Source organism: Podarcis pityusensis, assembly GCF_964106645.2.
Source record: "Podarcis pityusensis genome assembly, chromosome: 8".
Taxonomy (NCBI): Eukaryota; Metazoa; Chordata; class Lepidosauria; order Squamata; family Lacertidae; genus Podarcis; species Podarcis pityusensis.
Window position 1 is genome coordinate 67,292,085 of NC_138033.1, and position 23,884 is coordinate 67,315,968.

Consider the following 23,884-nt stretch of genomic DNA (forward strand, 5'->3'; position numbering starts at 1 on the left):
ATGCCTCTAAATGCCAGCTGCTGGGAGTCGCCAGTGCACAGAGTGCTACTGTTGTGCTTGGGTGCTGCTAGCAGCCTTCTCATAAGAGGCATCTAGTTGGCCACTGTGATGCTAGAGCCAATAGGCCATTGGCCTTATTCAACATGCTCTTCTGGCGTTCATATAAAAGAACCTGCTCCAGACTCTTCATCATTGCACATTTTGACATCAGAGTGCTAGGTACATACAGCTGGGTTCCTCTAGCTGAGTGGGCACCTTGGCTTGTGGGGCATGGCCAACAGGTATGTTGATGTGAAAGGGTTGGAAAGGTAAGGCTATTTATACGGGTAAGGTTATTGATGGCTACAAGGCGCAATAGCTGTGTCGTACCTCCGCTGTCGGAGGCAGTGCACTTCTCGATTCCCAAGTGGTATCTCCTTTGTGGGCTTCCCATATAGACATCTGGTTAGCCACAGTGAGAATAAGATGCTGAAGCAGATGGTCCTTTGACTTGATCCAGCAGCCAAGGCATTCTGGCGGTTTCCTCACTGCGAGAAGTGAAGCTATAGGGAACCAGAAAGGAGGCCTTCTCAGTAGTGGCACCCACCCTGTGGAATGCCCTCCCACCAGATGTCAAGAATATGAGTAACTATATAACCTTTAGAAGAACATCTGAAGGCAGCCCTGTATAGGGAAGCTTTTCAATGTGTAAAGTTTCATCATGTTTTTATATATGTTGGAAGCTACCAAGAGTGGTTGGGGCAACCCAGTCAGATGGGTGGGGTACAAATAATAAAATTCTAATTATTTTCTTCATAGAGTGTTAATCTTTGAATGGATCAGGTCATCCACTGTGAAGAGCAGCTACAAGTAGAACTCCATTAGCAGAATTGGCCACTCTTATAATGAGGTTCATGGAAAAGGGTGGAGCTGAGGCTCGGTCAAAAAGCCCCCTCCATGAGTTTCCTGGATTATTATCTGCCTTCCTAAAGTGGAGGCCATTTTTTTCTACTGCTTTCTAGTGGGCTGAGGGACTTCTCTGGACATTTCAGGGGGTACCACTCACCTTCCTGGTTCCCACCAGGAAGTATGTCTCCCTAGGGAACCATAGTATCTGCTTTGAATGCAGGAGGTCCCAAGTTCAGCCCTTGGCTGAACACCCTGGAGAGCTGCTGCCAGCCAGTGTAGACAGTACTGAGCAGGATGCACCAATGGTCTGACTCAGTATAAGGCAGTTTCCTATGTCTTTCTGCCCCACAAGTGCTTGGGTTGTTTTTTTCCAGCTCTGCCTCCCTGCTCCTCAGCTGCCAGCCAGGCCAGGGAATTGCGGTGGGGGGATCACATCAAAGGGTGATTGTTTGCTTCTGCCTGTTTGAAGTTGGCTGCTCGCAGTTGGCATGTGGAGTGCAGCCCCCGCTCCTCAGCTCCCACAACGAACCCTCATTGCCTTGCTCTTAAATTATCAGAGACACCTGCACCCACCAATTTCCATCTTTTATTCATGCTCTCCTGCCCAAGCAGAGGCAGGCGGACACCTTCCAAAATACAAAACGGGAGAAATCTAGAATGGGAGCAAGCAGGAATCTTTTTGTGGTCAATTGCCGCATTCCCATCTAGGCAATCTTATGAAGGCCATATGTCGCTGGTAGGCAGGACAGGGCCGGAGACAAAGGTGGGTGGAGCAATTCATGCTAATTTCCCCTTTGTACAGTAGGCTAGTTTCTACTGTCCCACTTTTCCTTAAATGTAAAGGGACCCCTGACCATTAGGTCCAGTCGCAGACGACTCTGGGGTTGCGGCGCTCACCTCGCTTTACTCACAGAGGGAGCCGGCGTACAGCTTTCGGGTCCTGTTGCCAGCATGACTAAGCTGCTTCTGGCAAACCAGAGCAGCGCACGGAAACGCCGTTTACCTTCCCGCCGGAGCGGTACCTATTTATCTACTTGCACTGCATGCTTTCGAACTGCTAGGTTGGCAGGAGCAAGGACCGAGCAATGGGAGCTCACCCCATTGTGGGGATTTGAACCACCGACCTTCTGATCAGCATGCCCTAGGCTCTGTGGTTTAACCCACAGCGCCACCCGTGTCCCTCACTTTTCCTTAGGACGTCCCTATTTTCATCAGAGAAATGTTGGAGGGTATGGAGTTATTTGACCCCTGAGCCAAGGAGATACAACCTTTAGAAAGCAACTGAAGGCACCTATGTGTAGGGAAGTTTTTTAATGTTTAATGTTTTATCATGTTTTTATATATTTTGGAAGCTACCCAGAGTGGCTGGGGCAACCCGGTCAGATGGATGGAGTATAAATAGCAAAATTGTTGCTGTTGTTTTTGTTGAATAGGACATCCCTATTTTCATCAGAGAAATGTTGGAGGGTATGTAAAGTTTGTGGCCTGTGGAGAATCACACCAGCTCTCCAGCCAGGTGGAGCAGAAGCAAAAATAATTAACAAAGAACCCACTGCCCCCAATCTTGGGAACTATAATTTGTTAAGGTGCTTGGCACTGTAGCTTTGTGAGGGCTGAACTACAATTCTCAGGATTCTTTGTGTGGAGGGTGGGGAGAGAAATGTGTGTTAATTGTGTTTTAGGTGTATGGAGAGGATGTGACCTCAATAAGCCTAATGTCAATTAAAATGCAAACTGATCTAAATGTCTCCTCCTTCCATATCTTGAACTTTGGGAAAAGTTTGAGAGAGAAATAGCTTGTGCCAGCAGGGATAAAAGCACCTCCCTTCTGAAGTGAATGGCAGAAATTGAGTAGCCACAGATGACACCTCATCAAATAAGGAACAAAGAGGCAAGCTGTGAATGGAAGAGTTTTATTCTCTGAGGACAGCCTGGACAGGAGAGGCGTAGGGATCAGAAAGAGCAGGAAGGATGAATCAACTGCCTGGCAGAATCCTCAACCACATCCCTCTTCCTGGCCCTTCCCGGCCCTGATTCTGGGGAGCAAGGTCTGTCCTGCAGCTTTTTCTCCCCCCAATGCACCCTCTTCCTCTCACCTTCTAGGAGTCCCTTTTAACCCCCTATGTGCTGGCTGCGAAACAAAACAAAACAAAACATTGGGCTCTGCAAGCCCTTGCAGTTCATACAGGAGGTTGGTGCTTCCCCTTCCTTGGCTGCTGGATTTGTACACTGTAAACAGAAGGTATTGCATCTTTCTCTGCTTAAAAATAAAGAAAAGGAAGAAAACGAAAGAAGGAAGAGCTTCCATAGGAAGAAAGAGTTGCTGCTATACAACTGAAGTGGCATTTGCCCTGCAGAGATGGCTAAGGTTAGCCAGGTTTATTGCGTTATGGAATGACTCAAATATTCATCCCATGTCCTACTCCTAGGATCTTGCATGTGTCACATGAAAACATATGTATGGAAACTGATCACTGGTCCACTTAATTGAGTAAGATCTGCTCTTGGGGCCTTCAACAATGACACCCTTGATGTTTTTCCGTTACACCCACAAAGCCCCTGAGCACCCTCCCCCCAGACTTACTGCCCACTTGATGATCATGGTCTCATGTTGAGAGTGGGAGTGGTTATCGTCTTATCCTTTGAAAGGTACATAGAGATGAAGGAGGAAGTTGGAAGAGTGACAATCTTCCCCACTTCCTCTTTCAGCTTTGTGTGCTTTTAAGGCTCAGACTAATGCTACTTGGCTGACTTTAATCCAAATATTTTGGAAGAGCAAAGTGTGCCACGCTCTGTCTCTTTTTGTGGGGAGAGTTGATGTGGTGGATAGAAGCGACCAAAGAGTGTGGCACCCATGTCAACTCTCTCAAAAGTTCAAATCTGCCCTCTGGCTTAAAAAGTTGGTGGCCCTGATCTACTCCAGCAGCAGATCCCCAAGGTCTCTGGTAGAGCCCCCACCCAGCTCTGCTACCAGAGTTCAGGAGATGCTAATTATTGAACCTAAGACTTTTGGCATGCAAAGCAGGCAACTCTACCACTGAGCTACAGCCTTGGGAATGCACAAAGAAAGGTGGCAGCTGTGGGTGGTGGTCAACAAAGTTCTACTCATAGTAGAACCACTGAAATGAGTGAACCCAAGGGTTGCATTCAAATGCTAGTCCTATTTGGAGTTGATCCACTGAAATAAATAGACATAACTAACTGAGGTCCATTAATTTCAAAGGTTCTGCTCTGAGTAAACATTAGTTGGAGACAACCCTGAGTGAGCCATGTCCATTAACCTCAATGATTCTGCTCTTAGGACTAGCATTGGGTATAAATGCTCAATTGTTATGCTGGGAGTCAACATTCTAAAAAAGATGGACCAGTTGAGCTTCCTTTATGTTGGAGACTGTGCAGGGGGCAGGGAGAGATGCTGTGCTTTTAGACCGTTTTTGCTTATTCGAATGGGGGTGGGGTGGAGAGAGAACCATCTGGACTGTGGCAGACAATCCTATTTACAGGGAGGGTTGTGAGTAGTCTCTCTCTCATGCATTGCTTGTTCTGTGTCTTTGTTTCTTCAGAGGGCTGTTTCTCCCCTCCTTCCAAAAAAAAAAAAAAAAAAAACGAGAAGAAAATGGTACAGCCCAACACCAGAGTGCCTGGATCCTCTTGCCAGCAGAGAGGCCTACTAAGAGATCAATGGGCTTTCTCAGACCCAAGTTCTGTACTTGGCTGGAAACAGTCACAAATGCCTTTCAAGGAACCAAAATACATCAACCCCACCCCACCCTGTATCCCATAATAAAAGACCAGAAGTATAGTGGTGCTTCCTAGCAGCTGAAGAGAAGCTATGTCTGGTCCCATCCTGTCCCAGTGAGGACAAGACCTTGGTGGACATTAGAGAGATCAAATAGATGAAGGTCTTTCTTTTAGCAGCAATGGAAGAACAGTGATAGTCTCTCCCCAGACCCAGAAGAGGAACTGGGCCACATCAGGTTAGTCTCTGGCTGGGTGAGCTGGAATGTGGGAAACCTGAGTTTGTGGCCCCAAGTCCTGGGCCCCCAGCCCAAGCTTCAGGCTTGTGGGTATGAACTGCTGGTAGATTCAAAGTGTGGCTTTTTCCTCCCCGGCAGGCAACATCCTCCACTTCTGAAAGGATCATCTCAGATTCCAAGGTGCAGGTGAGGACCCAGAATGCATCTTCTCTGCCTGTCCTGGTTTTGGTGAGGTGTTCCTTGAAAGCCCATTCTCTTCCATCCCAATAAAGGGCAGCTTAGGGTGCCTGCCAGAGCTTATTGCAATGGGATGGCAGGATAAGGCTTAAAGTCCCTTGATAGTCCTCCATCTCTGCTCATGAAGAATGGTCAGGACCATCACGCACTGCAGAAGTGCTAGTCCTTGGTCCTCTGCAAGCAAAGTCCAAGATATGGGAACTGCAGTGCATATGAAGTCCACCCTAGTGATGAATTGTGCAATGCAAGCCCCAGCCCTCCATCTCCAGGGGGAACAGGCCTTCCGCTGAGAGTGGCAGATCATTCTGTGTGCAGCCCAGAATCCTACATCTAACCAACCATCCTACCACACAACCTTTAGAGGAATTTCTCCTTGGCAGGTGCTTAGCCACCAACACAGGTGAAGAAGCTTCTGGGTCTATAGAGGAAGGGTCCATCACAGGTGTCTTCTGGAGCCCATGGTATTGAGCAGTTGAGACCTCATTATCTGAATGCTGGTCAGGATCTTCCTCTGGTGACCCACGAGGCTGATGCCCAAACTCTGCACATCACTGTGGAAACAAAGGCAGCATCAGGCAGACCAAAAGAAGAAGACTCAAAGAGGGTGCAAAGTAGGGGGAGTGAAGGGTGTGGCCTGGGGAGGGTCCCAAAAACCAGAGAGAAAGAGATCTAGAGAGCAACATTTAGCCTGTTCAAGGACATGCTGCAATCAGGAAGAAACACTCCTAGGGGGTATAAAGCAAGGCTGGTGAAAGGCATGGCCTGGGAAGGAGGTCCTGGGGTCATATAGAGAGAGCCACATTTGACATACACACCCTGCTGGGGCCAGATGCTTCCCACCCCTAGTCTAGCTAATAATGCTCATGGGTATTCTGAGCCAGGCGACATTATGCCGATGGAACTTGCAATGCAAAATGAGATTCTACCCACGTCCCTCCAAAACACCATTTAGGTTGCTTGATAATTGAAAGTGCAAAAGTGTGTTCAATGAGGGAGAATCTTTCACTGAAGCAAATCACGGGGGAGGGGCGGAATGAGTATTTCTCCCTGTTTTTCATTTTAAGTGAGATTCTTTGCAGAGCTCTATCTAAACTGTGATCACTAGCCAGGACTTGGATCCAAAGGAGTGGTGGTGGTGGTGGTAGGGAAGTACGTTTTCAGGGGCAATTGAAACTGATGCGGCAATAGGATAAGGGACAGATCCACCACCACCACAGTGGTGGTCAGTGCCCACTGGGAATGGTAGGGTGAGGCCAATAGTAAGTGGCGACAGAGCCAACAAAAGGAAAAAGCAACAAATTCTACTCTTGTCCCCATCTCCCTGCTGAGCTATACAACAGCAACACTGGGACTAAGGAGGAGGAAGCTGATAGCCAGGGATACCCTCTCTGGACTGGTTTTCAGGAAGATGGCAGGCAGCTGAGGGCAGGCTGAGGGCACACAGAGGTTATTGAGGCAGTGCACAATTTGCCCTAATGGAACAACCTCCACCTCCCCTGAGAGTAGGCATGGGCAAGTTCTCTCGGTTTCTCATTTTTCCAACCTTGAGTTCAGGTCTCCACGTTTCCAGAGCAGTTGGCTCCCCACCCTGCCCTTTTAAAGAGTCCTTGTGAAAATTCAGCAGTCATTTAGCGTGAATTTCTCCCGAAAAACACACATCCGTATGCAATTTGGCCCAATGCACACATTCCTTTGCAAAATGTTTTACCCTAATAGAATGCCTTTTTGTGTCTTATTTTCATGAGGATATGTAGTTTTAAGGACACTGGTATGTGTGTTTCTATACACAAGTTGTGGCTGGAGAAACGGCATTGCAGAGAAGTGTGAATGTTGAACGACGGCTGTGTTTCAGTTGGCACATTTGGAAATTGCGGATCAGGTTGGTTCGCCTTTGAATGCGAGCCGAGTCATAATTCCCCCTATCCCTACTTGAAGGGAGCCCTGGGCTTCAAGCTGATTTTGAGCCGAGCTGAATAGAGTTCACCCGCCATGAGCCAGAAAGTAGGATCTCTTAGAATGCCTTGCTGGTCACCCATGGAGCACTGAAGTAGCTTCTGCTGATGTTTTGTGGCTGCTCTCTGAGAGAATGAGGAGGAATCTGTGCTGGGTGGGTGAGGTAGTTGCCTATTCCTGCACCAGCATGACTAAGTCTCTTAACATCTGCACTTCCCAATTTTCTCCAACAGAACTGCACCTTCTGCTCAAGACAGAACAGGTGGGGGATACAGCCAAGTCTGGAACAGAAAGCTCCTCAGCGGTGGCTGAGGAATTGCCTGATGCTCCTCATACAATATGCTAATGCTTCTCCTGGCCTCTTTCAACTGATAGGCTGTGTAGCAGTTTAGGCTCCTAAAATGCAGGGCAGGAAGATCCAATGGGGCTCAAGAGGTTTGTAGATGCATCCCAGGGATCCTGATTGGAGGTCAGTAGCAGAGCAGGCAGATGTCCACTGGGACTGGTAGGGTGGGAAGCAGGGAAGCCAACAGTAGGTGGAGCCAGAGCCAACAAGAGGCAGACCCAGAGTCAATGATAGATGGAGCCAACTAACTCTGGTTTTGTCCCCATCCTTGTCACTGCTGAGTTCTATGAGGGCAACACTGAGGCTAAGAAGACAACAGCCAGCTGCACCCCCTAGACTGGGGACTCATCCAGACTTCCACTTGTCCCACTGCTTTCCACAAGAAAAACCCAATCTTTACCACTGAATTGGAGGAAATGTCATCCGGATTTCCTGCAGATTGACAACTGCTCCAATTTAGCACTAGGGGAAACAGCATATAGAAAACCATTTGGATAAGCAGAAGCATGGAGGAACCCTAAATGTGAGTAAAGAGGTAGGCCGATGGGGGCCTGAGGGCCGACTGAACTTGGAGGGGCAGTGCCCCATACATTCCAATGCACCAACCTCCATTCAGTGGAATAACATGGGCCCCATACCAAAGAGGAGCATGACCAGAGCCAGTGCTGGTAAGTGGTGCAGTGTAACAGGGAAAGGGGTGTCACAGTCATAGTACAGAGGGTGGGGGATCTTTTCAGCCCAAGAGCCACATTCCCTCTGGTCAACCTGCCAAAGGCCAAAGGCCAGGGGTGGGCAGGGCCAGAGGGAAAAGTGGGTGGAGCACGAGATGTAAATTTTACCTTTCTGCAGCAGCCTAGTTCGTACACACACACCTCTCTCTAGCTTCCAGCCATGCAAATGAAGTGTGTGGTCAGAGTTCGAGGACAAATTCCAGCAAGGCAAAAACACTCAAGGAGGGTACAAAGCAGGAGGAGTGAAGGGTGTGGCCTGGGGAAGGTCCCAAGAGCCTGAAAGAGAGAGATCTAGAGAGCCGCATTCAGCCTCTGGTCCTTACCCCTGCCATGGTGCCTAGCAGTGACTGAAGAGGAGATGTTGGGACTGGCACCCCATTTTGGCCCCTTTTCACCAAGCCTCAACCCCCCCCCACACACACATTTTGTGCTTACTCGATGTTCATCCGCATCACCATGCCAAGGGAAGAGTAGCCAGCCAGAGCAAAGTTCTCTTGGTATCGCCCCAGCCGGATGGAGTCTAGCCAGTCTTCCACAGTTGCACAGCTGGTGAAATCGATGCAGCCTCGTTCCGAGATGGTTTGCGTGAATCTGCAAGCCAAGAGATGGAGCACAGGAGGGAGAGGTGAGTGGAAGGTGGAGCAATGATTCTGGCAGCCCTTCATGTGTAGAAAGCGTGTGGTAGTAACACAGCACCTAAGGAAGCATAGGCCAGTTATTTTTTTTCCCTTTCCCAGAATGTACTGCTTCTTGACAAGAGGGAGAACAAGACAGAACACAGCCAGCTGAGCTCTGGCTCACTCTGTTCTGAGCCAGTAAGGCTCAGTTAGTTAGGGCTGATAGCCATTGTAGCCCAACATCTAGAGCAGCGTTTCCCAAACTTGGGTCTTCAGCTGTTTTTGGACTACAGTTCCCATCATCCCTGCTCACTGGTGCTGTTAGCTAGGGATGATGGGAGTCGTAGTTAAAAACACCTGGAGACCTAAGTCTGGGAAACACTGATCTAGAGAGCCACAAGTTCTCCTTTCAGTGTGTCAATAGAAATCAGAACAGCAACTCATACAGAGAAACAGCACAGAGCCCCCTTTCTGCATGGGGATTCCAGGATGGGAGAACCTGTGGCCTTCCAGATGTTTCTGGATCACAACTCCCATAATCCCTGAGCATTGGACATGCTGTCCAGGTGTTGGCAGTTGGAGTCCAGAAGCATCTGAAGTGTCACAGGCTCCCCATCCCTGTAGTAAGCAATCACTGCTCCTCCTCCTCTAATTTCTCAAAGGTGTTCTTCTCTGTAGGTCTGTCTCATTCACAGAGCGCTTGAAACTTTCATTATAATTTTGATGGTGCATGATAGACACCCCCCCATCACCTCACCTTGCCCTGGGTGGTTCTAACCACCCTTTGCTGCCTTCCTCCACTCCTGTCTTCATTGCCAGGGGAACAATGGACATGGATGGCCTTACTTTGGTTTCCAGGCACACAACTAGCTTAGTTCTCTTCCCATGGGAGCAGAGCATCTCTCTGCTGGCGAACACGTACCTGTTGACTGTGGCCGTGCACTTGAGGTTCTGTGGGCTGCGGATGAGCTTGTCCAGGATGCTGACAATCTGGGGGAAACGTGGCCTCTCATTCCGATCTTTCTGCCAGCAATCCAACATGAGTTGATGCAAGGCTGTGGGGCAGCCCATGGGGGCAGGCAGCCGGTAACCCTCCTCCACCGACTGAATGACCTGTGATGAAGGTTTGACAATGTGTGTTTATTGGTGTTACACCTCCTTTTCCTCTATGGTTGTGCACTCAAGGTTCTGCCCTTCTTCATTTTATCTTCACAACAACCCAGCCTGGGAGGTTAGGCAGATTGGCAGTGACTACCTCAAGGACACTCAGTGAGCTTCATGCCCGAGTGGAGATTTGAACCCTGGTCTCCTAGGTCCTAGTCTGATACTCTAACCACTACACAGCACTGTCTCTCCAAATGTTTGCCTTTCTAAGAATCACCCTGCTAGGTGAGGTCAAAAAGTTTGTCTTGACGCCCCCAGAGAAGCTTAGAAGCAGGAAAAGACAGTCGCAGCTAAGAAAGGGTGAACCTGTCCATTTCAATGCCTCTCATTTTTTCAGTCTCAAAATTAGTTTTGCCCATTTCCGCATCAGTTTGCATTTTTAAAGAAAAGAACAAAACCCTCAGGAAAATCCGTCAGCATTTCTCCTTATATACACATTTTCATGTGCCGTGCAACATAACAGACACATTTTAACACAGCAGTTTCCCCCAATAGAATGCAGTTTCGTCTTATTTTCACTAATATATGCCCACACCATCCTAGTATGTGTGCTCTCTCTAAAAACTACTTGGTTGGAGAACTGCATTGCAAAATTCAGAGAACTGTGAATGCTGAAGGACTGCTGTGTTCCAGTTTGTGTATTGTTTCAAGCATTGCAAACTAGGCAGGTTTGCCTTTCAATGCAAACTGATTCAAATCTCTCTCTCTCTCTCTCATCCCATCTTGTTAACCTCCAGCCTTGGGCCTTCAGGGCTGCCTGAAGAATCCTTGGAAAAGGATACTGTGCTGCTTAAAAAAGAGAGATGGCGGGATGGTGCTTCTAGACCTCATATCAAATTCGCGGAAGACCCTTTTTGAATGGGTAGAGCCCTGCTCCTGCCAGAGATCAGCTGCCCCATCCAATTTCCACTATTTTTGCCTGAGTTTCCTTCTACATGCATTATTGTCCCTGGAGGCTACTGGGACAGAGCAGAGGTGCAATTTGCCTGATTTCCCCAATTCGTTCACTTTTCTCTAGAGCCTAAGCCCATCCCGCTTTGCAGCTGTGTCTGTTTCGTCAGTGACCAGCTCTTTTGCTTCAGTGTGCTGTGTCTTTGTATGATTTCATAATTGCTTACTTTGTGTTTTGTGAACACACAGAATGCCTGCATGATCTACACTTCTTCCCCACTGCAACATACTGTGTGTGTGTGTGTGTGTGTGTGTGTGTGTGTGAGAGAGAGAGAGAGAGAGAGAGAGAGAGAGAGAAATTGGGGCCCCTACTTGGGAGGGTACGCAGGGATGGCTAAGCAGAGACCGAGCCAGGGTTCAGGCTAGTCAAGGTAATTACTACACGATTCACCCAGGGAATTGGCTCACTTGCAATTAATGTTCTTTTTTCTTTTTCAAAACAACGCTATCAGTTTGATTCTTAACAGGGTAATCAAGTCATACAATTAACTGAAGCATTTTTAATTTTTGAGAAAAAAAGATTGTGAACACACGTGGAATCCCATTCAATGTGGAGTGCGCAACTACAACACATGGCATGTTTGGGTAGTGAAAATTCTGCAAATTACGACTTTCTTTGCAATCCCACCCAACAACTATGATGTACAGAGGTTGTGGGGGGCTGGGAGACATCTACAACAGATTGACCCTCTGGCTGAAGGACCTCCCCCTGCTCTTTCATTGCCCTTCCTTGATGCCTTCTTGGGAACACATCCTTCTAAATTGGCAGCCGTCTGGATTGAGTAACAAATTCCTCAAGGAGAGGCCAGCTAGTCTGTCACAGTGCAAAGATCCCCATGGAGCCTGTTTAAGACCAACACACTTGATAGCGTGGAATGTGGTCTCAACAAATCCTGAGGCATGGGAGAACTTGGTGGAGTGATGGTGATGGCAGTGGGGTGGGGACCCTCTGAAATTTATCAGTTCAGAGAGCTTTGCCAAGGCATAGGGGGAATGGGAGAGGGGGCCACTGTGGACAGAGTGATAGGAAGAAGGGGAGAAATCCTTTTTAGGTCATCGATTCAGACCTCTGGTAAGAATGATCCTTCTTCCAGGAACCTGCCAGGGGCAGGAGTGAGAGAAACTAGAGTGGCAGAAAGTGGGGGGGGGCTGGAGGTACGTCCCCACCCATTTTCTATTCTCACTTCATTTTCTGCCCACACATGGCCCTGTGTCCAACTCCTGCCTAAAACCCTTGAGAGTCACCAACAGTCAATGTGCTTAGCTTGATAGGGCAAGTGTCTGACTCGGGATAAGGCAGGTTCCTTTGTTCTCACATCTTAACAGAAGGACCATAGCTCATTGCTTTCCATGCAAGAGATTCCAGGTACAACTCCCAACATTTTGACATCTAAATCCCTGTCTAAAACTACTGGAGAGCACCTGCAAGTCAGTGTAGACAATACTGAGCTAGATGGACCAATGGTGTGATTTGGCAGGAGGCAGCTCCTGATGAAGTGCAAGAGCAGAGAGTTGAGAAGGGCACCAGTCTCTGGTTCCAGAGTCTGTTCCAGATGCTGCACCCAGTTCTCCTACTCTGATCCCACCAGCAGAGACCATTCTTGTCTTCCTGGCAACTTGGGGAAAGGAATGACCCGGGGATGTGCACAATTCCCTTCCCACAATGCTGAAATCTACAGGGATCACTTTCACGCAAGTTCTGTTTCAGGTGGAGGAATAGATTAAGTCATGGGCAGCAGCAGCAGCAGCTGCTTCCCTTACGTCCCGGTTGGTCATGTTCCAGTAAGGCCGCTCCCCATAGGCCAGCACTTCCCACATGACAATGCCGTAGCTCCACACGTCACTGGCCGACGAGAACTTCCGGTAGGTGATGGCTTCTGGCGCTGTCCACCGAACAGGGATTTTCCCACCCTGCAATAAGAAAGGTCCAAGGCAGAGACATGGAAGTCAACCAATCTGAATGAAGCAACTAACACTAGCCACCAAGAACCACTGGATTCATCAAAACAGGCCCTCAGGGGGGTTGAAACCCTGAGCCCTTGACTGGCTGCTAAGTTAGCTAAGAGCTTTCCATAGCTGGCTGTGTTTGTGTGCATAGGCTTCTGCAGTTAAAGGTAAGCAGTGAGAGAGTGCACAGCAGTGGCAAGGAGCATTTTTCAGCCTGAGGGCCACATTCCCATCTGGGAAGCCTTTTGGGGGCCGCATGTCAATGGTGAGCGGAGCCAGAGGCAAAGGTGGGCAGAGAAACAAGGGTCAATTTGATCTCTTGCACAACAGGCTAGTTTCACATACACTCTCCGTCCTTCATCCAGGGATCAGAGTTGAAGGACACATGCCAACATCTAAAGAGGGTGCAACGTGGGGCAGGGAGAGGATTATAGAGGCTTGGGGGGCTGCATTCAGCCCTCCAGGTCTCAGATTCTCCATCACTTATGTACAAATTAGTGGTGAGTGAAAGATCCTTAAGCTCAATTTGGGATCAGCTCAATATTTCTCAAACCATTTGGGGCTGGAGCACGATAAGGATGTCTACCTTTTCCAAAAAGTTCTTTCCTGGCTGGTAGCATTGGGTATATCTTGATGGTTTCATCTGCCCCTCAAAAGGCCATCTATGCTGTAAATGTGTGTGCCATTTTTGGGGGGAAATGAAGCTCGATTCAGGATACTTCTGAGCATTGCAAGCTGCCCAGATTCATAACTCTGAAGCAGCATCAGCAGCAACATCTCAAATGCAGAACCGGATGCTGGAGGAAGGTAGTGAAAGAGACCAGTGGGGGCAATAGGAACCTGACAGGCTCCAGAGAGCAGGATCAGACATCCTCAAGGAAAGGTCTGCAGCTCAGCAGGAGAGCACATGCTTGGCCTGCATAATGTCTGGTGGTCAATTCCCAGCATCTCCAGGTGCTGAGAGCCTGGAGAGCTACTGCCAGTCAAAGTGGACAATATTGGGCATAGTGGAATATGGTCCGTCCTGGTATATATATATACCAGGAAGGAGCAAGGCTCCTGTATTTTGCTGAGAAAGGAATATGGGAGGGGGGAGGCTGTCTGAGAAACAAGGAGGGGACAAACAGAGTTAAGCTGAATGTGGCTCTCTCTGTGTGCATGTGTGCGTGGAGAGCCCCCAAGCTAGGATCTGCAGGAAGAGGCACCAATTCAACAAAGCTACAAAACTGCTTGAAGGAAGGTTCCTCCAAAATCTGTCAAGGTCCAGGGAATTCTCCAGATGCCTTAAATGACTACAGAGATCCTGAGGAGCGGGGTTCATTTGGGCTGATGGGGCATTGCCCTGCTAACCTCAGTCTGCCCTCTTCCACCCCCACCTGCCTCTCTGCTTTCAGAGTCCAGAGGTGGCAATACTTGCCAGCATCAGTGGTGCCCCTGTAGAATGCATCAGAGAGGAGGATGGGTACAAAACTAGCGATAGCCGGCTCTGCCTGTTATTGCCTCTGGCTCCTTCTATCGCTGGGCTCCCTACCTTCTGCCCCACCAGATGCCACTGGTCCCAAGAGACCACCAGTCTCCTTTCAGAGGCTTATAAGCCATAATGGCAATCCAGCAGTATGTAAAATCATCATCACCGTCAGGACTCCATAAAAAGAAAGCTAATCATAATCACAACATAATCACGACAAGTAGCCCCTGTGCGCCACAAGTCAGAGCGTACCGTGGTGGTATAAGCAGCCTCGGGGTTGTTCTCCAGGATTCGCGACAGGCCAAAGTCAGAGACTTTGCAGACCAAGTTGCCATTGACCAAGATGTTGCGTGCCGCCAAGTCGCGGTGCACGTAGCCCAGGTCCGCGAGGTAGCGCATGCCAGCGCCGATGCCTCTCAGCATGACGACCAGCTGAAGCACCGTAAATTGCCCATCATGTTTCTGGAGAAAGACCAACCCGTGTTAGTTTTCAGCCAGTGTCATGCCACCGGTAGAGGCTGGTCTGAAGGGTGAACAGAGCACCACCACACCAAACTCAGCCTCCCTCTAAGCAGCCCCAGATTGCCAGCCATCTTACTTATAACCAGTCCTGTGGGTGGCGCTGCCTGCCAGCTTCCTCTTCCTTGGTGTTGCCTTTGTAGGCAGGGAGGAGGACGAGAATGAAACTAGAATGAGTTGGCTCTGTCTCTCATGAGCGACCCCTGGAGGCACCAGCCCACACTGCACCCCACTAATGCATATCCCAGGACCAACCTAAAATACAGGGGTTACATTTCAGGGCTCAAACTGAAGAACATAAGAAGAGCCTGGCAACTAGATCAGGCCAAAGGGTGCTCTAGAGCATTATGCTGTTCTTGCAGTGGCCAACCTGATGCCTCTGGGAAGCCCACAAAGAGGACCAGGATGCAACAGTGCTTTCCCCAGCAGTGATTTCCAGCAACTGGAAGCAGAACATAGCCACCATGGGTTTGTTTAATCCACTTTTATAGCTTCCAGGTTGGTGTTCATCACTACCCCTTGTGGAGGCAAATTCTAGAGTTTAACAATGCACCCTGTGAAGCAATGCTTTCTTCCATCCTTTCCTGAAAGTTGGGAGATGTTGGAAGAACAATGCATCATGTGAAGCAATGCTTTCTTCCATCCTTTCCTGAAAGTTGGGAGATGTTGGAAGAACATTCAGCTTCATTGGATGTCCCCATGTTCTAGTATTCATAGAATCATAGAATTGTAGAGTTGGAAGGGGTCCTGAGGATCATCTAGTCCAACCCACTGCAATGAAGGAATATGCAGCTGTCTCATATGGGGATCAAACCTGCAACCTTGGCATTATGAGCACCATGCTCGAACCAGCTGAGCTATCACCAGCTCCACCACCTTGATCGTTCTGGCTGCCCCTCTCTCAACCATTTTGGGCTCTATACTATCCATCCTCCTGTGATCCTCCAGTCAGACGCCACTGTCATGAGGCTGCAGCGCCCGCCTCTCCTTGCTCCTGTCAGTCACTCTGCCAGGAACCATGCAGCATGAATAAGAAGGCGTGCTGTTTTACCCGGAGAAAGGAATCCAGCGAGCCGTTCTCCATGTACTCGGTCACAATCATGACTAATTTGCCTGCAGGAGACAAGAGAGGTCAAGTTAATAGACATGTGCCTTTGCAGCTGATGTGTTTCTGTCTGTTCAGGATTGGTATGAGACATTGTGCGGACGAGGGGCACCAATGGGTCCCCCACTCTACTTGACCACAGCTGTGAAGTATTTTCTTTTTCAGCTGCTGTACCACTTACTGCCCTCCCAGATGCCCCCCTCCAAGATATCATTTTGGCAGTAGATGAGGAGTGGTGCCACTTTTGAATGGGGGACAAGCTTGATTCCCACCCATGGTGGTCACCGGCCATCATTATTTTCCCAAAAGGAAATCTAGGTATGTCAAACCTGGAAGAGCCTGTAGAGCCTATATAGAGCTATAATAACTCCAGAGTCTCTAGGTCAGGACATTGCATTTGGGGTAACCCCCAGATTAGAGGTCAAGCTTCGCTCTCATTCCAAAGAAGAATGTACGCCTGGCTATTTCCAATAGGGCTGATTTGGAGCCCAGTGGGGAAGGCAAGGAGACAGCTGGGTCAGGCAGTGCAGTGTCCCTGGGGTGTGAGACCAATGTCTGAATTGACCAGCTGCTGGTGCCAGGTCTTGGGGTGCTTATTGGTGGGGAAGGGACATTTAGAAAGCCCTCTCTGCTCCACTATAGTTCCTGAGACTTCCTCACAGGTTACCAAAGACAGACAATCTATAGGCACCATTCATGTTATTAAGTCATTCTGATATTTGCATCCTATTACCATAATGCTTTGCATCAGAAGTGTGACCCAAAAGCTCCCCCTCCTCCCCAGCTTTATAATTCAATTCAATTCAGCTCATCCCAAAAAAAGAGAGTGAAAGGGCATTTTACTTCTGTGCAGGAAAAGAGAGTCAGAAGCGCAAGCCAAACGTTCCCTCCCCCCCTCCCTTTTTTCTCATCTCCATCAAATGAACCGCTGCAGGAAGAACAAACCCAAATCAACGGCTCATTTTGCTAATGATATTCGTAAGGAAGCAAGGACAGCAGCCGGGGACAGGCTGCCTTCCTCTCCCTCTGAAATGAGAGGCAACAACTAAAGGAGAGAGGAGAACTAAACTCCCGCCTGAGGCTTCAGAACAATTGACAGCTGGCCAGTAGGCCAATCCAAGCTGAAGGTTATCAAGTCTTAGGCTGGACCCTTCTAGGTATCTGTTTTCAGAGGGGTCTAACCTGTAGGTAGGGATGGGTGAATCATAGGAACAGAAGAAGAGCATGAGGTCATTGACCAATGTGGCCCAACATCCTGCTCTGACATTGGCCAGCCAGATGTCCATGGGAAGCCCAAAAACCAGATATGAGTACAACAGCACTCTGCCCACATGCGATCCCCAGTGACGGGTATTGAGAGTGGAATAGAACACAGTCATGGATGCTGGGGACCAAAACTCAGTGGCATATGTTGATTTAAACCAGAGAAGGAGGATCTGTGGTCCTCCAGATGTTGGACCACAAACTCCCATCATCCGTGAATATACTGGCTGGGGCTGATGGATGCTGAAGATCAACAGCATCTATTTTTGTTTTATTTATTACATTTCTGTACTGCCTTTCATCTGAGGATCACAGGGGCAGTTTACAACATAAAAACACAAAAATATATAGCATAGTAACAACTAAAATCAATAATCCCCAGCCACACACACAAAACTTAAAAGGCCATAGATGGTTTAATTAGCCAAAGGCTAATCTAGAAGGCTGCTGGGTCCTCATCCCTGACAATCACTTTCTCAACATACAGGTTGAACCTAATTTGCATTGTGACTGGTCAGGGTAAAACAGTCGGAGGCCGGTGGAATGAATGCGGCCACTTGTAAGGCTGAGTTTGATAGCCGAAAGATGAGACTTGCCCAATGCCTTTCCAATGTCCCTCAATGATGCAGGTATCCCTGAAACAAGATTGATTTCTTAAAGCCATTCACGACTCCCATCTTCATAATAAAGTCCCTTTCTGGGTTGGTCTGCAATGCTGATGAGTCCAGACTGATATCAAAAAGGTCTTTGATTAGTTTTTCTCTCTGCTTGGGGCCTCGAATATCCTGCAGTTCTTCTGAAGACTGGCCCCTTCCACCCTCATTGCCCACAAATTGATTCTTGATGTCCTTATTCATAGGAAACTTTGCATTCCTCAAGTGTTCCCCGCCCCCCGTATTTTAAGAGCCTTTGTCCTTCCTGACAGCCCATTTGGATGCAAGGAAGATAGGTGTGTGGGTCAGGGGAGGCAGAAGAAGAGAGTAATGGGGACAAAGGCTAGCTAGCTAAGTTGTGGCATCACATCATAAATAACTGTGAAATCTGGGTGTAGACTAGTGGCTAAGAGTCTGATCTGTAACCCAGGAAGGATCTGGTTCAAATCTCACCTGTGCCATGAGTTCCCTGGGTAGCCTTAGGCAAGTCACACTCTCTCATCAAACCTGCCACCTTCTGCACTATGAAGGAAAATAATACAGGCCTCTCCTACAGGATTACTATAGGACAGCCTTCTACAATCTACTGCCCTCCAAATGTTCTGGACTAGAACTCTCATTAACTCTGACCATTGGCAATGAGTCCAAAACATCTGGATAGTAGCATGGAGGAGAAGGCTGTTGGAAGAACTGCAACCAAATCATAGGCATGCAAAGTGTTTTGAACAACATCATTCTCTCTAGCAGCCCCTTGGAGTCATGAGACATGTGCACCTTGTTCCATACACTAAACTCACCTAGTTGAGTCAGACCTGGCCTCACACTTACTTTTGGTGACCACCCCCTCCAGGTGGATGACATTGGGGTGGTCAAACTGGGCCATGATGCTTGCTTCACTCAGAAAGTCCCGTCGCTGCTTCTCTGTGTACCCAGCTTTTAGGGCCTTGACCGCCACGGGTACCTCCCTCTTTCCAGGTAGCTTCAGACGGCCGTAACACACCTCTCCTGACTCTCCTGCAGACCAAGATGGACCAGCACATCACATTCAATTTTTATCTTACTGCCAAGCCCTTCCGAGCTTCCCTTGGCCACCAATTCCACCCTCAGATAGGCTTCTGAGAACCTTCCAGAAGGCCAATGATTCTCATTTGAGAAAATGAGATCTGGTGCCCCATTGGCCTTAAAAGAGCCTGCCCCTGGATGTTCTCTGGGTCCAGGGAGAGGGACATCTATGGGGGAAAGGGAGTACACACCAGACCCAATGACTCTCTCGATTTTAATCCTGGAGGCTTCGATTTCTCGCGTGAACTCATGCACAGCCTGGCAGGGGTCCTCATAAGTGTGGGGCTCCACGTAGAACTTTGACTCGGGGAATTTCACTGTAGGGCATTCCGGAAGGACAGAAGAGACATGAAGCTTGAGGCAGTTATGCAAAGCAGGGACAGGGGAGAAAGTCGATCTTGTTTGCATTTGAATGAGAAACTGGCTCCTTGGCACTTCCCAAAAGCAATACACAAACTGAACCCCCTCCCAAATCCTCTGAAATTTGCACTTCCCTGAATGTTGCAGTGCAGTTCTCTAACCAAGCAATGTGTACATACATGAAACATTATTTTTTTTAGAAAATGAAAAAGGAATCCCACATGCATTTACAAAAAACCTCCACTATTATACAATGGAACACTGCTTGCGAAAAAGTGCATGTTAGTCAAAACTGCTTACAAAAAAAAATGTGTCTCTTAGGAGAAATCAACACTAAGATGCTGGCAATTTTTCGTGAAGATTTAAAAAGAAGAGAGTTGTAAATTGTGGAGGATATATGGATAAGCACATTTAAGATTGGGGGAAAGACCCAAGGAACTGAGAGAAACTGACAGATTTATCTGTCCTTGGATGCAGCAGCAGGTATCTGATGCTCACCTGAGGCCAGTTGATGTGTCCTGGGGTGAAGGTGCAAAGGATACATCCCAATAGGAGAAGGGAAGGGACTTGTGTTTTAGGATCATCATCCCTCACTATTTGCCCTGCTGGTCAGGCTGATGGCAGTTGGAATCCAGCAACGCCTCTCTCCCTGCTCTATGCCAGTGATCTTTGACCAGTTGAGACCCAAGACCCACCTGAGACCCCCAAGCTACAACATGGGACCCAATTCCACATTTTCACTTTTGTTATATAGTTTTAAGTGCTAATAATGCACACTATCAATCCTTACATGGCAATTCACAGAGCAATATGCATAGGATTAGCATGAAAACTAGTCCTCCAATGTGTCAGGAGAAAGGCATAGGCATGCAGTTGGTCAGAAATATATATCTTAGCCTTCATTTTGCTTCCTGGGACAGTGTCAGAGTTCCATGTGCACTATGATGAAGGCTCTGACCCTGCACATTTACCAGCAGAGGCTTACTCTTGGCATGGTAATGTTAGCTTTGGTGCTGCAGAATGGACATACATGAAGCTCACTGGACAAGCTTTAGCTCAACACTTACCCTGTCCGTTCTGATAATGCATTTTCTCCTCGTCAGAGTCCTGGAATGCCTTGCTGTAGCCACAGTGTCTGCATGCCCAGTGATGCGGCAGGGTGGAGGTTGAGGAGAGAGATGAGACACAAAATATGCTAGTGAGGCACCACCTTAAGAACGTAAGAAGAGCCCTTCTGGATTTGACCAAATGCCCATCTAGTCCAGCAACCTGTTTTCACAGTGGCCAACCAAGTGCCTATGGGAAATCCGCAAGCAGCAGATGAAAGCAACAGCGAATTCTCCATTTGTGCTCTCCATCAACCTTCTCCTTCATAAATGGTCTAAAACTCTTTTAAAGCAATCTAAATTGGTGGATATCACTTGCTTGCCTTCCTTCCAAACTAAGAAGAAGAAGGCCCAAACCCAAATGTTGCAACTTTTCCTCTTAGGGGAGTTGTGCATTCAAACACGCAGAAGCGTACCACTTGGGAGGAGGCCCCCATGAGAGATCTGCCCTTAAAAGATAAGCCTACCTCTTCTTGCAGATCAGAAAGAGCAGCAATGCGACGAGGCCACTGATGAGGGTGAGGCAGGTCCATACCACCGCTGTGGTGTCGTAATGGGGAGCTACTGGGAAAGAAAGATTGCAGGATTCTAGCTCTGCACCCTGAGACAGGCAAACACCCACACATGTGCACTGTTCTTTTCCCTTTATCCCTGGGCTCAGCACATCCATGGAACAGAGGAAGCTGTCTTTCACCAAGTCAGACATCAAGTCCAGCTAGCTCAAGACTGTCCACAATGACCGGCTCTCCAGGATTTCAGATAGGGGCAATTCCCAGCCTTACCTGCAGATGCTGGGGGTTGAATCAGGGACCTTCTGCATGCAATGCAGATAACTCTACAACTCCGCTACAGCCCTTCCCCAAGGAAGCAGAGGCAAGGATGATCTGGCGACAAGGAAATACCGGTATGTTCTTCCTAAGAATGGAGCCTGTTCCCTGAGCATGACTTACTAGTGGGAGATCACTGGCAGTTTGCAGCATTCCGTAGCTCAGTGATGGCCAAACTTGGCCCTCCAGCTCCAGCTAACAGGACCAGTGGTCAGGGATGATGGGAACTGTAGTCCCAAAACAGCTGGAGGACCAAGTTTGGCCATCACTGACATAGCTGATACGCCTTTGTTGCTTGAGAACACCAATGGAGAAGAAATTATGGAGGAAAGTAATGGTAAAGCAGGAGAGGAATTTTAGCAATGAAGGGCTGTAGCTCATTCATAGAGCATCTGCTTTGCATGCAGAAGGTCTATGGTTCAATGCCTGGCATCTCCAGGAAGAACCAGAAGGGACTCTTAGAGGAAACCCTAGAGAGCCACTACCAGTCATTGTAGACAAAACTGAAATAGGCGGGTCATTGGCCTGTCTCCCTCTAAGGCAGCTGCCTCTGTTCCTTTGTTGAGCTGCGGCTGATGGAAGCTGGAGTCCAACAACATCTGGAAGACCCAATGGTTGCCTGATTCTCCTTCGGTCCCATGTCCAAAATCCATATAGGACCTCAGAACAGGTGACAGACCAAGGATAACAGGGATCATGACTGTGTCGGCACACTGCCCTAGAGCCTTAATTCTCCCCCTTCTGGGCTTAGCCCTCCCTTCCATAAAAGCATAAGAAAGAGCCAATCTAGTCCAGCTTCCTGTTCTCACAGTGGCCAAAGAGATGCCCCAATGGGAAGCCCACAAGCAGCACCTGGGTACAACATTGCTCTCCCCAGTTGTGATTCCCAGCAACCAGCAATTCATGGGCATAACTGCCTCCAGCAGTGGAGGGAGAACTCCTTCTCTGAAATGGGTATGTCCTGTAGGGGTTGGAGGCCACCGCATGGGGGAAGGCAAACAGAGCTTCCATTTTGGGGTGGGGTGCCTTCCAGTCCTGCCCCATCCCACACCTGCACTCTCATGCACCCCTCTCCTCCCCCTGCTTTGCCTCACTTGCTTTGGCGGTCTCCACTTCCACCACCTGGCTGAATTTGCCACAGCCGGCAGAGGTGCGGGCTCGGACCTGGAAGACATAGCAGGTTGCCGGCTTCAAGCCTGAGACGGTGGTGCTGTTGCTTTTGGACTTCAGGGTGGAGTAGCTCTGCATTTCTTTGTCCTGGGGAAGCAGAAAGTGACGTCAGTCCAGGGCAGGGATGGGGAACCTCAGGCCTGGAGGGCACACGTGGCCTTCTGGGTCTCTCCATCTAGCCATCAGGAATCTCCCCAGGCCACCCCGTCATCAGCCCTGTTTTGCCTTCCCACTGCTTTTTCCTGGCTGGAATGTGTCCTTCAACTCTGGCAATGTCTTTTGGATGGTGGTTGAGGATGGATGGGTGCAGGAACTAGTCTTTTATACAAAGGTAACATCTGCAATTTTTGCTCCAATCACTTTTGCACCTGGCCATTCCCACCACCAGATCTTTGAAGGGTCCCCGGAAAAAGAATATTCCTCACCCCTGAATCAAAGCCTTGTGCTAGAGAAGGTATTATTGGGAATGAGGACAGGAAGTAGCAATGGGTTTATTTCAGCCTTTCCATACTTGCTTGGCTTGCCTTCCAGATTAACTTAGGGAATTTCTAAAATCAGTGTTGGAATTTGGCAAATGCAGAGTTTGCTGGAGTCTTCAGTTCATGGTTTTACTTGGTTTCCTTGTGGCTTACTGAAGCACACCAACCACTAATGAGGATGGGTGAAATCTGGTCAAGAAGGAATCATGATGCAGTTCCATCAGGATTCCTTTTTATGCTGCAATTTAGTCACTGCACATACGAGCACATGTGCATGGAATCCTGATGCAACTGCATTTAATCAATGCACATGCATGCAATCGCATTAATATTCCGTGTTGTGCTGTGATTTAATCGGTGCATGTCGGAGCATGAGCAGTTGTGCGTGGAATCTCGATGTAATCATGCAGTCATGTCAGAACTCCATTTTACACTTTGATTAAATCAATGTCATCATTACAACTGTAATTTGTTTTTAAAAAAAGGCAAGCTGAAACCCGTGAGAAACTGCACATGCACAGTTGTCTGAACAAAGTCTGGAAATAAAAGGAAGCAGAAATAAATAGCTGCTTGCTAATGGAGAGATGCCCTGTGGAAGCAAGACTCTGGAAGGAGGAGGAGAAGGAGGGAGATTTCCATTAGCTTTATTTGCACCTTAGAATCTGGGAAGCAACTTGGATGGAGAGATTTAGCACAAGCAATGGCACACCTTGCCCAACAGAGAGAGCAGACAGGTCAACCAGCACAATTGCTTTTACCTTTTCATAGTACTTGATCTCATATTCCAGAATGATGCCGTTGGGCTGATCCGGTTCCTGCCACAGGAGCGTGACACTGTTTTGGCCCACGTTCTCCTGGTGAACGGCCAGCACTTGGGATGGAGCTACGGAAACAGACAATAGGAGACCATATGAGGTTGGTGCTGATAATGCCAAGGTTGCAGGTTTGATCCCTGAATGCTACAACTGCATAGGTTGGGCTAGATAATCCTCAGGATCCCTTCCAACTCTACAGTTCTAGAGGAGAGAGACAGAGAGAGAGAGATAGGCCATGGTGGTAGT

General features: G+C 48.4%; 1 protein-coding gene and 1 long non-coding RNA gene across 3 annotated transcripts in view; both read right to left on the reverse strand.

Annotated features, from left to right (window-relative positions):
* The window catches only part of LOC308482840, a 380,605-nt gene that overhangs the window by 81,278 nt on the left and 275,443 nt on the right, over window positions 1-23,884 (reverse strand). The gene's annotated exons all lie outside the window — the stretch shown is intronic.
* Window positions 2,788-23,884, reverse strand: part of EPHA8 (EPH receptor A8) — a 61,732-nt gene continuing 40,635 nt past the window's right edge. The window contains exons 6-17 of one of the 2 annotated variants that reach the window (XM_081016060.1): window positions 23,582-23,706; window positions 22,269-22,431; window positions 20,815-20,908; window positions 20,309-20,376; window positions 19,073-19,198; window positions 18,648-18,833; window positions 15,850-15,911; window positions 14,532-14,741; window positions 12,626-12,775; window positions 9,672-9,862; window positions 8,568-8,723; window positions 2,788-5,653 (exon numbers count right to left, since the gene is read on the reverse strand). In XM_081016060.1, the coding sequence (XP_080872186.1) occupies window positions 5,539-5,653; window positions 8,568-8,723; window positions 9,672-9,862; window positions 12,626-12,775; window positions 14,532-14,741; window positions 15,850-15,911; window positions 18,648-18,833; window positions 19,073-19,198; window positions 20,309-20,376; window positions 20,815-20,908; window positions 22,269-22,431; window positions 23,582-23,706 (1,646 nt within the window). In that variant the 3' untranslated portion in view covers window positions 2,788-5,538. Of the gene's footprint in view, window positions 5,654-8,567; window positions 8,724-9,671; window positions 9,863-12,625; window positions 12,776-14,531; window positions 14,742-15,849; window positions 15,912-18,647; window positions 18,834-19,072; window positions 19,199-20,308; window positions 20,377-20,814; window positions 20,912-22,268; window positions 22,432-23,581; window positions 23,707-23,884 lie in introns of both variants that reach the window. The other variant, XM_081016059.1, reaches the window with a different exon arrangement.